This window comes from Notothenia coriiceps, unplaced genomic scaffold, assembly GCF_000735185.1.
Source record: "Notothenia coriiceps isolate Sejong01 unplaced genomic scaffold, NC01 NC01_scaffold00004105, whole genome shotgun sequence".
NCBI lineage: Eukaryota > Metazoa > Chordata > Actinopteri > Perciformes > Nototheniidae > Notothenia > Notothenia coriiceps.
In genome coordinates, this window is record NW_011336806.1 from 329,099 (window position 1) to 344,958 (window position 15,860).

Here is a 15,860-nt window from a genome sequence, read left to right on the forward strand (position 1 = left end):
TTGAAATGTGTTCTCATTTGTTATCTATGGGTTAAGACATTTAGGTGAATCGTTGTTATAAAGAACATCCTTTTAATGTGTTCACCGCTTCCTCAACATATCATCCGAAAACACATCTCTTTAGAATCGTTGCATCGTTGTTTTTTGCAGGCAAACGTTCCACCGTTTGCGTTACAATATTCACACTCTTTTTAGTATAAAATAAACCTTGTCTGTCTATCTCAGGCTCAATTACATTCCTGAAAACAATCTTCTGAATGTTGCAGTTAAAACGTTTAGTGTCCTTAGTATACCCTTAAACCCTTATATGGAACCTTTCTCTTTTCCGATTCCTTTTCCATTTGTTTTGTAACATAATAATTACTATCATCCTATATATGGTTTTTCTTTGTATATCATTCAGATCAAAGAACGTTACTTTAAATTAAAAACCTCTGTGTTAGCTCTATATACATAATAAGCAACGTAGTCAAAGTTGTGAGAACGTCCCCGCTAGCTGCGGTTCGTGCAGGACATATAAGTAACACATGCCCTGGTGATGACTTCACGACTGATAATGAGATTATGGGATTCCTTTTTCGAAGTGACTCACAACAACATTGACTCAGAACTGACTGCCACTCAACACCATAAGGAAACATGTGGTTAGATTTTCCTTCTCTTTTAACAGACTTCTCTCCTTCTGGGGCGCTCGAGCCACACGAGGACGACTAATGCCAAACAGCCGGAATCAGTTTCACAGGTCTTGCCGTCCACATCAGTCGCAATCAGCACCAGAATATCGGAATGCCACAAAAGCAGCGAAGAAGACTTCCCGTGCCGCATGGTTTGCCCAAGGTTGCCTTCTGTTTATTCTCCCACTGTGGCGACGCTCTGGCTCTTTCCCACAGACGGCAACGCGTTTGCCTCCTGCTGAATCCCCGGAGCCCACCAGACCCAGATGAAAAAACCCGGCACACCTCTCCGCCTCTTCCAAGGATCGAGGGGATAGTGGCAGCAGAACCAGAGTTCAGTTAGATTTTTTTTCGCCCAGGTCAACATGTCCGTTCAAATCAGACCGCTCCAAGAGCGCGGGCCAAGAATCCTTGTGACTATGCGGCTAAATTTCCTTGATTATGCGGGAGCTAAAATCCTCTGATTATGCGATACATCGGGTTTTTGTGATTTTAGCGTTGAAACTGCGGGATTAGCGAAATAGCGGCGCGGAAAGTTGCGAAAATATGCCAAATATGCGAAAAAATTATCGATTTTTAAAAAAAAAATAGAGGAACATCTTATTTCTCTCTCCTCACACACAGACCTGCCACAACGTAAACCCCCTTACTGCAATTCATTAAACGAAAGTAAACACATTCAATGTTTATTTATGTAAAGCCAATTCGGGCTATTTTAATCTCACCACACACGACACACACACACCCCCCGCCCATCGGGCAGCGCTGGGGGACATCGAGACCAACCCCACTGATGCTGGAGGCCTCCCTGGAAGCTTGATGTCGAGAGATGAATTCTGCCTTGGACAGGTTCTTATCACCCAGGTCCCGTCCTGGTACCTCTCTGGAGGTCAGTGAAGCCTCGTACATTCGTTAGCCCTGTCACCACCACTCCAGGAGGGATGCTGATTGGCCGCTGGCAGGTCCTGGAAAGTTATCCCCAGACCGAGAAGCCCCGCGAGGGAAGCCAGGCCTTCCCCCCCCCGACTGAGGCTTTGTCCAGCCAGCCCACGTTGAACCCTGAGGACCCGGCGTGAGAACATAGACCACCCAACGCTCCCCATTGTTTCGAAGTCCAGAGAGAAAAAATCTTGCTTTCATCCCAGGCCGTCAAAAGCATGAAGAAAGCACCTTGCCAGAACAGCCCAGCGCCGCTCCCGCCCCTGCGCTGTGAGCTTCTGTAGCATGGATGGAAAAATGGAGCAGCCTGAGGACGAACTGCTATTCTCGGCACCCCTTGATCAGGTTCAGCCTCCCCCTGAAGGAGAGCGGGATCACCGACCCTGAACATCCCTTGGTTTCCAAACCCGCCCCCCAGTCCCCCGAAGTGAACTTCTGCACTGAGAATTTTCCAACCCCTCAAGCCGACCTTGCGTTGGTCAAGGACCGCTCCTGATGAGAGGTCTGTTGGGTCCCAAGGATGAGGCTTTAAAGATGTTCGGCCAGCTTGGATTGGAGTGCTGGAGCGGGCTTCCCTTCCTTGGAAAGCTGTTCCAAGCTGCCCTCACCTCCATGTCTGGGTTCTAACTCCTCACTCAGGCCCCCACCCACACTCTCTATTTTAATCTCACGCACACACACACACACACACACACTTCTCCGCCTCATTCTGTTTTCATTTACTCGTTCGTTATCTGCAGCTTCAATCTTGTAGGCTACTCACCTCGTTTCTTGTAGCCCTCGAAAGGGTTTTGGAGGTTGATGCCTCGTGAACGTGAGTTGTTGGCTTTCTTGTCCGCAGCAGCAGAAAGCATTTTCGAATGTTTGAATGAATCAAAGTGGGTCGTCACCCTCGATTTTCTCTTATGCTCCAACACACAGTTGCACGGGGTGCAGAATAGTTTCCCCCCACTTTTTGCCCGGTCTTTAGTAGAAATGTTCGTCTGTAAATGAGATGGATTAGATATTTTCATCTTGGTGTTTTCTCTATCGTGTGAGCTCCACACGTTCACTCTATACAGTGTTGTTTACATTCTGTGATGCGCGAGCTGATGACGTCACGTCAAGACGAGTTAACTTTTTTTTTTCTCAACTTTGTGTGGAAAAATGCGGGGATTATGCGGCCTTTTGATAAATATGCGGCCTTTTAGAAATCTGTGCCATTTTGCTGATTATGCGGTAAATTCTGCGATCGCAGAATCGCGTTTTTCTGGAGGGTCTAGATTAAGCTAAATTAAACGATTTTTTTAAGTAAATAGTACGTTTTTGGTGTTAACATATTCATTTGTAATTATTTACGCTTAGCATCTGCTTTTTAGTTCCCTCACAACATGATGAGTTTTCTAATAAAAATGTAATGTATACTACTTACACAAACCTGTCTTTGAGCAATTTAAAGGGGCCCCATTTTGCTCATTTTTAGGTTGATATATGTGTTATGTTCCTCCGCATGTTTACATGCTGTAATGCTCAAAAGGTCTTTATTCTTCTCATACTGCCTGTACTGCAGCACCTCTTTTCACCCTCTGTCAGAAACCAGAGCCCAGTGCTCTGATTGTATGCTGGCCAGCTCTGTTGTGATTGGTCAACCACTTAAAGAGGTCCCACCACTTAAAGAGGTCCCGCCCCTTAGCCTATCACGTACACTTTATTTGAGCGCTAGCCAATAGAAGCTTGGGTGTAACATAATGATGTCATTATGTTACGGAAGTTATCAAAAGATTCCAATGGAGGCATTTTAGGCAGGGGGGGGAGTGCGTGGGAGAGAAACTTTGAGATTTTAGCCTTAGCAGACCATTTACATGCACAAAAACCTAAAGAACAAACTACAGGAAAGGGAAAACCTTAATAAAAACCATTTAACCATTTAAATTAATCTGATGATTTCAAATTCGATTGCATTTGCAACAATCAGTTCTGCCAAGATTTACTGATCTATTTTTGCGTTTGTTTTGCCACTGTTGACAAGAGCCCCCCTCCACTTTAATTCCAGGTGGATTTGTTACTGTTGCTCCAGCAAGTGAAGCCTGGGTGTTTATATTTCCCGACACAGTTTCCACACAGAGATCATGTACAGCAGACAGATCAGCTTCTCTCACTTGTTGATACCCACTCTTAGTGTGACATTCTCTGTCTGTCACCCACCAGACCTAGGTCAAGAATCATTTGCAGTTGAATATTACATTCCCCCATCTGCTTTGTGGCATTGGATGTCCCACAGTAAGAATTTTCACATCAAAATATATACAACAAGTAGAAGATTTATTTCAGTCTTTCTGGTGATATCACTTTTTGTCATGCACCTTTGGTAAAACAAAGCATCAAATACTGTGTGACCCATAAAACAAGTATTATTGTGCTCCTCCCCACATAGACTGTCAGTATCAGGAGACAGATCCTCTAATTGCTCCTCATTCTGTGTATGTATACTGGGTGTGTGTGGGGGTGGGCGTGTTGTTATTCCCCGGCAATGAAACGGACAATACCTCCTGCTGCGCTTCTGCTTTTTTGGATAGCAGCCCTCTTTTAAAGGGATATTTTTTTACATCCTTCTCTCCCTCTTGTGTTGTCGGTTAGGAGTAGCGATGCTGGCAGGGGGCCAAGACAGATGACGGCCCCTGCAGACAAGAGCAGAGTAAACTTGCTCAAAGGGCCAGTTTACTCCGTCAGGACAGCTTGTCTAATGGTCTTCGGTTAGCTGAGGGGGCTGTGTCCGATCATTCCTGTAACCTACGATTTGACATTCACACCCACTTACCGGCCTGATTGGCCAGCTGCGCAGAGGTTAGAAAGAACGCTGGGTTTCTCTTCAGCCCTTTTTTTTTTTTTTTTTTTACAAAGAAGCTATTCCTGGCTCTTTTCATGTGAAGAGCTGAGAGCAGCACTGCATTTCTTCCTGGAGAAACTGTCTGAAAATGTGGAATGATATCCCAATTTGTAACCACATTGCATCTCCCCCTTATGACAGCTGGCTTTTCACTCTTGAGTTATGTCATTCTGAACGACAACAAAAACGTTGGATTGTGTGCGGACACATGTCGCACAACCAACTTTCCCTCTAGCAAGACCCTGAGGAGGCGTGAAAAGGAAGAAAGTCAGACGTTCGGTTTCCCTTAAACCATGTGACTGTGTGTGAGAGACATTCTGTCACGGACAACTGCCTGAGCAGGTTACTAACCACAGGGCTTCCCTCTTCTATCGGGCTATTAGACATTCCCTCTTTTGTCTCTCTTAACATGTGAGTGATGTCTCCCAAGTGACTCTCATTATTGCATGTTTCAGAAGCCCTAAAGAAAGTTGTCTTCTGTTCAGGTTTCTGTTCAGACAGAGAAATGATAACACCCTGAGTACTATAGGTTTATACAACTGTTGTGGTATTTGTCTTTGACCCTACTATTCCACTTTCAGCATAAGAAAACTGATATTTGATGATGTTTGTACCATTTCTCCATGCATTTGCAGTTGGCTTATCTCCTGCTGTCCATTTGCCTGAAGTGGTCCAGAAATCCATTTCACATTTTCCCTTTCACACTTGCAAAATGGTAAAGGTACACAGTGTGCTCTTCGAGATGGGGCATTTTGGGCTAGGGTGGGGTCGGGTGGTGGAAGGATCCTTGAAATCAGAGCCATTGGGGCTTGAGGAAAGCCCTTTGGATCTGAATCAGCTATATATGTATTGCATGAAAACATAGAAATGTATAACAAAGAAAATGTTTGCCAAAAACACTTTCACACATACTAAATCAAGTCCCTTAATGTTGTTGAGTCAGCAATATTTAGATTTAACACGATACAATACACTTTGTTTTCCCGTCAGGTCATTTGTTTTGGTCTCATTACATGACTACATTAAGTATGAAACAAATCAAGTATCTGAGCATCTCTTTTTCCTTACTGAGAGATCTTTTAATGTCCAGTTGTGTTTGAGTTTTCCTAAACGCACCTCTCTCCAGGATCCCTCGGGTTCAGCCATCTCTGGACGACCGGATCTTCCCCTCACAGCCCGGAGTCGCTGCAGTCTACAGTGTGACTCCCTGCCCACAGACCCTCTCCCAAACATATCCACCGGTATGCTGCAGTGCATGCACATCAAAATACACACTCCAGATACAGAATACACACACGCAGAGACTTATATCTATTGTATGGACTGAATGAATGTAGTTGCAAACATTTGACTGTAAAAACACACACACCGTTGCTAGATTATTAGGTACACCTGGATAAAACTGGATTATGCAACACTTCTTTTTATAAAGGTTGCATTGTTTGTTTAAACTGTTTATTAGTATGTTGATTTATGGTAATATTTGAAGCAGTTGCATCTTACCGAGAGGTGTTTCTAATATTTGGTCTACCTTCATTGATATGGGCGTACTAAATATTAGAAACTCCTCTCACAGAACATTATACCCATGATAATGATGCCCTGATGTAGGCTTCATGCCACTCCCACAAGCATCAACGTATGAGGTGATTCTTTGCTGTTTTTCACCTGACCACAGAGCGCCACAGACATTGCTGTTTTTTTGAGGCAGAGCACCCAACTGAAGTTCAGTGCAGGAGAAACGCACCAGTTTCCTCCTAAGAACATTGTAACCTTTATGAAGGTAGGATTTATTGCATTTGTTTACAAAGTGTACCTGATAAACTGGCAACTGAATGTGTGTTGACTTTAAATATGTGTTTGCGGTTTGGTACCATGCAAGGTCACATTGTCTGTAAAACTGCTCGCCACCTCTATATATGTTTTTTTTCACTGAGAACAATATATTTTAACGCTGTTCACTCTCTGCAAGAGAGTGAACAGCGTTCACAGGCACTGTAAACATCCATCTGTAGGGGTTTTATTTATTGCAAAAAGAAGAAAGCATGCTTGTTAAGACATTATACTGTGACCTGACTGCTGGGGAAATGTGTTACCTCAAGGGACCTTTGCCATTCACCGCCTCCCTCCAGGAGTCTATTAACACTTCCTGTATTATGGTCTGTGTCATCGTTTGTGTTGTATTTATATACTGTTGAAGGAGTACTATTATTTTTGGTCACAGAAAAAAACAAAAACACATTTCCTCTGAAATGTTGTCCTTGGCTGAACCATGAACTTGCCATTCATGTGTGTCAGTGACGAGCCACACCTACTGTATCCCCTAAAGACCAATAGAAACCTGAAATAGCCTCATCCCTTCCCTCTGAGGACACCACAGTCACCATCTGGTAGTGGGCATTATGCTGTGATAAGAGTCATGTGGAGCACTGCAGTTTGCAGACCCTGAGCCTCTGATCAGCCACATGTGCATTTTTCTTTCTACCATACTTGGCTTTGTAAGATAATGATTAATGGCAACCCCACATTAAACGTTTACTACTGAAATGACAAGAAAGAAATATTTATTTTCCTTTCACTACACATTTTATAGATTTTTTTTTTTTTTTTTTCTCGACAAAATGAACTGAGCTGGCTCAATAAATATGGTGCTCACTGAGACCTCCTCCACATTTTAATACTGACATTATAGTGGTCATTTGTGGGGAGGATATAACATAATAGTGTGTGTTTGATTGCCCTGTGCTGACGTATGATCTTTTATGAGCTTTGTAGTATTCTATAGAATTGCCACTTTGGTTATTTGAAACCACAAAGAAGATGATTTCAGTTATGATTTCTGTCGCACAGCATGTATAGCTGCACCAGAAAAAAGCCGGTGTATGCCTAAAGAGACTGAGATTATCTACTGTAACAACACCATTGGAAACACTGCAGGTTTTATGAGATTTTCTACCTCTGGAAGTTCATTTTAAATGCGATAGGCTGCAACAATGATGACACTGGTGGAAATAAATCCCACGGCATGAAACGGTTGTTCTCTGCAGTGGATGTAAAGCTTGTACCCCCCCCCCCCCTCCCTTCCCCCCTTCTCTTCATGTACAGCTCCTATACAGCCGCTTGCCTCCCTTCCCCCACCCCATCACTCTGTATGTCCTCAGAATCTCTCACTGGCCTGGAGCAGTGCAAGCTCCTCCCCTGGCAACAGTGGCTAGATTAGTTGCTACATCCCAGGTCATCTGAGGGAAGTAGGCCACACATAGTTTATGGAGAGAAGCAAAAGGGATTGATCCTATAGAATCTATACAGAGTAGTGTCAGTAGATTTGAATGTAATGCATTTTAAGGAGGAAGCCCTTAATGTTAGTTTTAGCATTGGAGCTGTGAAAGCTTTAATAGCTGAGTGTGTAAAGAAAAAGGAAAAAAAAGCCTGGCTGGAGAGAACCGTGGGCTGCCCAGCTTTCCTGGCCGTCTCAGTGCCTCCTGCTTTCTTCCTGCTGTATCCTGTCTCAGTCCCTGGTGTGTGTGCGTCTTGCAGCAGAAACAAGAAGCACCTGCAGTGTTGCCAGCCTGCAGCTGCAGCAGCAAAGGGCCCATCCCGCCACCAGTCAAATCTCATCTCTTCCTCCTGATAGTGCCCCCCCAGGCTGGGGATGAACCCCTGAGCCCTTTGTTGGCCCATATTGATGAGACTTGTTCGAATGACTCCGTTACTCTATTGTGTCCGAGGGCACTTAATTTGTCACACATGAGTTGGATCGTGATGTGATTGCTTGACCCAGTTATGCCATATGAGGCCCAGGCATCCTTGCACAGCATAGTTGGGCACAGCATGCTGCAGGAGAGGCCAGAGAGTGTCAGCCAACCCCTGCAGACTCCCAAATCACTCTGCAGGTCCTCACCTCTGCACACATACAGGGGCTAATCCTGGAGCTTTAGCTTAATTTCAATTCCTCAACAGGAGAGAGGACTAATGACCTGTGGAATCCAGATGTTCTTTCTGTTCCTCTTCTGCATCAGTGCATGTGTGTGTGGCATAGTATCTTGTTTTGGGTGTCTGTATATCTAACGTGACTGTTTTATGTGATACAGGTACCCAGGCACGCTGGCCCTCCTTACACTGCTCATGACATCACAAAGGGACACCCTAACTTGGCGGGCACACCACCCGGCCATGCCCACTCCCCGGCGCTCACTCAGGTATCCCTTCCCACAGCTTCCCAATATCGCTATGCGAAGGGCTGGGAGGCAGGCGGAGGGGTGAGTTTATCAGTGTGTCCGCCTTTAACCTCAATGCATGCTCATGTTTGATCTGTCCATTTGTTTGCTTATTTGTTATGACTTGTGATAGGGCTTGGATACAATTCAACATTACAATTTATTTTCCCCCGATATATAACCCCATCTTCACAAACATTAAAATAAAGATAGTGGGATTTACTTATCTTAACGTTTTTTTTTTTTTTTAATTGATTTAATGGATAGGATTTTGAAATGATGGCATTCTTTTTTTTCAACAAAAAAGAAAAATCAGACATAGACAAACATGCATCTCCTGTATTCTTCATACAGTTCTAATTAGTTTAGAGTGCAAACCAAGCATGCATGTTGCTAAAATAGAGATCAATACTGGTCAGGGTTGCAGGGCTGATTCATATGGACAAACACGTTTAAATGTATGTGACCTGTTTAGATTAAAACTACGTTAGGAAAGCAGATCGCCTTGAGGATTAACACTGGTTTGAACCCAGTACCCTCTTGCTGTGTGGTCGTAGTGCTAACGGCCCGTCCACACAGCGGCCTGCGTTGAAGCTTCAACGCTTCTGCCCATTCACTTTGAATGTGGTGACGTCACGCTTCGCCGAACTGCATTTTGGGGAGCGTAGCTACGCGTTACTCGCGTCAAAAGTTGAACCGTGTTCAACTTTTGAAGCTTCGACGGACGCGTCAGCCAATCAAATCCCATTTATGGAAATCTGCCAGTACAACTGCTAGCCAATCAAACCGCGTGTATGCTTCGAGTAGTGAATCACCCGGTGCTGTATGATCAGTCTCTCTTCTTCATCTACTGGGATACAAACCGGAGGAGCCAGGCATGGAGGAAGGTGGCAGAGATAGTGGGTGAAACTGGTAGGTTTTCGGCTGTTTGGGGAGTTTATATATAGTGTACCTCGTTTAAACATTGAATGGACAGCTAGCAGGCATAGACAGTATATATAGCTAGCATGGGCTAGCTCCGGGATGCCGGCTGGAGCTAGCCCCCTGCGGCCCCGTTAGCTCCGGCGGCCATCACTGGGATAATTGGGTCCCCTATTACCATTTGCTCCCGTTTAGCATTATGGCCATAGACTATAAAAGTCTTACCCAAGGCTGAATCATAAACTAAAATGTATATGTATGTATAAAGGGTTACGTCCTTAGCTGGCTAATAAGTAACAAGCTAAGCTACCAAGCACACAAACACCTGCGAACGGGATTAACATGTATAATATTATCATTTTAGACTTCTTGGAAGTTCTGTTAGTACATTCAAGCGCACAGCACAACATTTTAATTGTCTGGTATTTGTAACAATATTCCCTAAAAGGCACAATCACCACGAACACGGCTAAAGCTAAAGGGTCAAGTACAGTACTATGACTAACTAACGTTGTAGCCTGCCGTGTTCGTGGTGATTGTGCCTTTTAGGGAATATTGTTACAAATACCANTCACTAGCACCCCCCACCCCGTTGACAGGGGTCGCCAGTCTCTGGCACGGTTATTTTGGGGGTCGCGGGCTGAAAAGTTTGGGAACCCCTGCCCTAAAGGACTGCAAATCCTGTGTTGCTATATTCTTCATCTAGTGTGTAGTGGGGCTAGGCAGAGGTAGGTTTAGGCAGATCTGCTTACTCGTCTCTAAGCGGCAGCTGCTGGTATAGCGGAGATCATTTCAGTTTGCCCTGGCTGACGACAATATCTATAGAAGGTGAGAGGGACACTAGAGCTGCTTTAAGGTGAGGCAGTAGGTAATTAGGCTATAACGGTAAAGTGGAACATACAGAAGTCACATACTTCCAGGGAAGCCGACTCAATGTGTGACTCACACAATATCACAGCGGTGTGTCAGTTTGACAAGGAATTAGGGTTTCGATGCAACTGTTTGACTGTATTCATTTTGTTTTTGCGTAAGCTTACCCAGAGGATGTAAAGCTGCCTTAACCAAACAGAGGTGACGATTGAGTTAATCTTTGTGATCATATTCAGCCTTGATTTATTTCAGTTTTGGTTTTTTCATTGCCTTATTCTATCTCCATTGCAATTGTATAGATCTCACTCTAGTTATGGTAGGAGAAAGACATCCCAATTTGATATTATTAACCCTTACCTGACCCCGACAATGTCTAATTGTAATTATTATATTCTTTAATAATCTTGTAATTGGCATCCTGTATTTCTATGATGAGAAGGTCAACCTGGGATCATGGTTGTAATCCCTCAAATCCATAACATCCTGTCAATAATCTTACTTAAATCCAGGTTAATCACTATGCTTCTGCCCTTAACCTCAGGTGGTGTAAAGATGGTAACACCCACATCCCCTGTTAACGTATTCCCTATCCTGATTCATTCTTTTCTACTTTTTTACGCAAATAATCGAGGTCTAAACATAAAAATGCTTTAATTATTTTAAACTGAAGGCAATGAAGTATAGCAGAGGACTCTTTTCAGCTGCAGGGGCATAACATTGGCTCCAACATTTAAAAACTATTTTAGATTTTGGTTGAGCAAATTGATCATATATCATAACCCCAAACAACCTTTTGATGTTGTACAAAGTAGCTGATATTAAAACAGCTATAGTTGGCTTAGACATCATAATATTACTCCCTACAGGTTACGGAGCGTCTACACAGCAGCATGCGTTGACGCTTGGCGTGTCTGAAGCTTGGAGAGTCAACGCGAGCAACGCGACCAACAACCAATCACATGAATCTCCCGCCCCCGACATACAAAGCAAAAAACATTCCATGCTAGCTATATATACTGTCTATGCCTGCTAGCTGTCCATTCAATGTTTAAACGAGGTACACTGGATATAAACTCTCCAAACAGGCGAAAACCTACCAGTTTCACCAACTATCTCTGCCACCTCCCTCCATGCCTGGCTCCTCCGGTTTGTATCCCGGAGACTGATCATACAGCACCGGGTGGTTCACTACCGCAATGNNNNGGGGGGGGGGGGGGGGGTTGCTACTAGTGAATTAATTCATTAAAGTTTTCCGTACTCTCGTGGGAATATCTCCGCAATGGAGCGAGTTTAAGATTGCATCATATAGCCCAGCGCAACACCTTCAACACATGTTGCCACTTGTTTGTAGCCTTTTCTGGCGATTTGTAATCTGTTCTAGAAAAACGATGTGTTATTTAGGATTTCAAGATGAATTATTTGATGAACCATCCATGCTGAAAGTAGATTTAGATGTGTTAGGAGTGAGATAGAGATTATATATCTAATATATGCATCCGATGAAGCATTGCATGAAGTCTGTTGATGATCAGAGGCTGTTGTCAGGGCTGCATTAACCTTTTTTTATTTTTGTTTTAATAGCATTTTTACAAAAAAAGCCCAGGCTTATACCTCAGAGAGTTAAACTTGGGCCTGCGACCATAGTTTTACTGTATTTTGTTTTGGAAATCCACAGCGGAGGTTTGTGTCGTACTACATGCGGTGTATTTTGCATATCTCTCGGTAGCCAACGATCTGTGAGTCTGTTGGCTCGGACATAAACTCCGTAATAAATGTAGTCTACATTTCATTAGAGGTGTAAAACCTGAGAGCATTTTAAATCGCATTTGAACTAAATGCTTATATAATCTGTAGTTGTATTTGTATTGTTGATTTATTGTGTGAACGAGGTGATATAGAGAAGATTAAGCTGTCATTATTAGGCTGTAATATACTGTTGGAGTGGTAAGCAGGCCTGTTGTTTTTGGATATTTGTGGAGTTAGGTGTTCCGCGAGTGTTTTTTTATTGGTTAAGTGGTCCTTGGTATGAAAAGGTTTAAAAAAGAAACACTGCGCTAGTGGATTATCAACGGGGGGCCAGTCCGCCCCTGAAAAATGTCTATGCACACGTTATTATTGATAATAATAATAATAATACAAATTGATAAAAAAAAATTGATTATTTTAATTTTGTAATCATCTCGCGACCCCCACTTTGGGAACCCCTGCTTTAGGGTTGCAATTATCTTTGCGTAGCACATCAACCCCAGCTAGAAACATACCAGCAACATCTAAGTGTTGCTTGTTAAATGTGAAATGTCTTAATGAAATTAGGATTTTTGCACAGTTCCTGTCTGTATCTTAACACACTGTCTCCTCCTCTGTCTTTCTTTTTCTCTTTTTATTTTTCTCACAGTCTCCATACAACCCTGGACTAAATGCTGGTTCCGCCCCTTTAGTGTATTCTCCCCAGACGCAGCCAATGAATGCACAGCCACAAAGTCGCCCGGTGAGTGTCCCTCTGCTGCTGGATTTACAGCTCTGCTGCCTCCAAGTACAAGAGGTTGCTCTTTACTGTGGCTTTAATTGAGAGTTGAGAGATGTCATTGACTTACTGACCTGATGCTTAGATGTTTAGATGCCGCAAAGAGCTTGATAAATTTCGAAACATCTAAATCTGCTCATGTCAGTGAAGCATGAGCTTCACTATTCAGATCTCCTTAACTTTACAGACTTGTGGTGTGTGGTGTGGGATATTAGTAAACACTGGTGTAATCATTTCCCCTTGTTACGCAATATTCAAGTTAAAAAGTCAGAGTCCCTGTCTTACATTTAAAACCATGAAGAGCCCACTAACAGCTTTTAGGAAACCTCACACCACGAGAAGACATTTTGAATATCATATATACTTTGCCAGCATTTTCTGTACTCGCACACCTATTATTTATGAATCTTGCCTGGCTCCTGCACAGCCCCCATCAGCAGAGCAAGGCTAACCAGACCTCAGGAGTCTTGTTTTAAGCTGTGTGGTTACTATGGGAAGGATTCCTACATAGGAAACAGGATCTTATTTTAATCCCACTACAGTATGCAACACGGCATACAGATTACTCTTTGCAAGTCACAATTGGGAATCATAAAATACAGACCTTGACTTGGGTCTGAGAGCGGTATCACGTACCAGGTGAAGTCTTGTGTGGTTTTGTTCTGTATTTACCGGCCTCATCGCTCATCTTATCTGTGTCTCTCTTATGCTCTTTCTTTCTCCCTGCTTTGCCATCACTGCTTCAATCTCCTTGCTGGACCTGTCCTCCCTCCCCCACCAGTTTGCCACGGGCCCTCGACCAACCCACCATCAGGTAATTGACCCCCGCTGAACACCCCTCCTGCTCCCTCTCTTGCATCATCCTCATCAAAGCAGTTTTTAGCTGGTACCTGCTGGCAAGAGGGCTGTTTACGGGATGTCTGCCATTCCTTAAATAAAAAAGTAGTCTCCGATTTGCAAAAGCTTCAAATGTCTTGGATACAGTTGAAGAGATTTTAATTATCATGGGGGGGGTTTTCTGAGCGGGCTGCTATTTAATCCACCTGTCCAGCCAGGTGCGCAGCGCAGTTTCCTGGCGGGTGGGTTTCTTGCACTATTCATGTTTATTTTTATGGTGGGATTGATCTGAGTTCATTTCCAAGAATTGAGTTGCAATTGAATATTCTTTTATCAGGTTCAGATGTAATGAAGTCTAAGCTTGTCTTTGGGCTCTCAGTTGAGCAGGATGTTTAGGATTGGGATTCTCCTAGACTTTCTTACAGCTTATATCATTTTCTTAAAGACCCTTTACATGATGACTTAAATATTGATCTAACATTTAAACAAACAGGAAATGACTAGTCTCTCTGTGATAATGGGTTTAGCCTCTGCACACGTGTTTAGAGCCTATGGTTGTTAGCTATTAAAAGAAGTAAAGGTGAAAAATAATAGAAGCTTAATTATTGGAAAAGATAATGTACTTGCCAGTCAGAGTACTTTCTATTGCATGTGCCATGAACACACCTAACTACTACCTTGAGTTAATGGTGCTAGACCTCTGCAGGGCACTTCCATGCAGCATTATTACTGTATTTGTTAGTGTGTTCGTAAGTGCCTCGATAGTGTGCTGCTAATCCGTTTTTTTTTTCTCTATTCTTTTTAAGGCATAGTTGATCCAAGCATAATCGAGCCATTATTTGGAATGATTCTATTTTTTAAGGATATTTGGCTGTGATATCATGAGTCTTATTTGTTAACAGTAATTACACCAAGGTAGTGTCATTTACAATAGGCTGTTTTATTGATGTTTGGGCAAGAATTGTGATGTCGAGTAGTTTGTACACAACTACATCTGCAAGCCACATTCCAGATGAAGTGGTCCTAATAGTTGTTCTTAAAATGCTGAATATTCATATAGTCAGGGGTGCACATAACTGTTACGCATGCGCGGCAACAATCTGAAATGCGTACCGTCACTTGTGTCACAAAGGGCATTTGCGTCGGTCTCCGTGTGCACAGACAGGGCTGCTGTTAAAGAGCATCTTGCAGGTTTTTATTTTTTCTGCATTTATGCTTAAACTTGCTTGAAAATTACAATTAAAAAAGTGAATGCAGGATTTGATATGTTTAACTATACACAAGGGCAGGAATTCAGAGGGAAAGGAGCAATTTTGAGCTCTGCTCTTAAAAACGGCATTTTTGAGCTCTGTTCTTAAAAACGGCTTTTTTTTAAGGTCATACGTTAAACGCGTCATATTACATCACACAGGGGACACATCTCCGCTCTCTGACCGCGGGTATAGTTAGTAGTTGCGTTGAGTTGAGCGGTTGTGTTTTAAGGAGCTGGTATTTTTCGGTAGTTTTACATTGTATTTCACCATTTGTAATCATGGTGCAGTATTGTGTTTGTGCAGTTTGCACAAATACCAACCTGTCAGGACATCGAGTCCACAGTAAAAAGGACCGGAGCTAGCGTTTGTTCCTGGGTGTGTTGTGCATCCACCTCCCTGCAGCACATACTCTCCACAGCTTTATCAGGAAACTGTATTACATCTCTCTCCCCCCGGGGGAGAGAGATGTAATACAGTTTCCTGATAAAGCTGTGGAGAGTATGTGCTGCAGGGAGGTGGATGCACAACACACCCAGGAACAAACGCTAGCTCCNTTCCTGGTGCTCAAAGAGCTTAATCTACCTATCTATCCATCCATCTATCTATCTATCTATCTATCTATCTATCTATCTATCTGTCTGTCTGTCTGTCTGTCCGTCCATCCATCTGTCTGTCTGTCCATCCATCTATCTATCTGTCTATCTGTCTGTCCATCTATCTTAATCAACACACAACAGAAAATAATGAAACTACTGGAAA

The 15,860-nt window shown here is 43.2% G+C and overlaps 1 protein-coding gene across 1 annotated transcript in view; it reads left to right on the top strand.

The window, feature by feature from the left end:
* Window positions 1-5,175: 5,175 nt before the first annotated feature.
* Window positions 5,176-15,860, top strand: part of LOC104942097 (eukaryotic translation initiation factor 4 gamma 3) — a 73,771-nt gene continuing 63,086 nt past the window's right edge. The window contains exons 1-6 of the mRNA XM_010767294.1: window positions 5,176-5,194; window positions 5,606-5,720; window positions 6,158-6,262; window positions 8,571-8,738; window positions 12,883-12,975; window positions 13,793-13,825. Coding sequence (XP_010765596.1) covers window positions 6,257-6,262; window positions 8,571-8,738; window positions 12,883-12,975; window positions 13,793-13,825 — 300 coding nt within the window. The 5' untranslated portion in view covers window positions 5,176-5,194; window positions 5,606-5,720; window positions 6,158-6,256. The remainder of the gene's footprint in view (window positions 5,195-5,605; window positions 5,721-6,157; window positions 6,263-8,570; window positions 8,739-12,882; window positions 12,976-13,792; window positions 13,826-15,860) is intronic.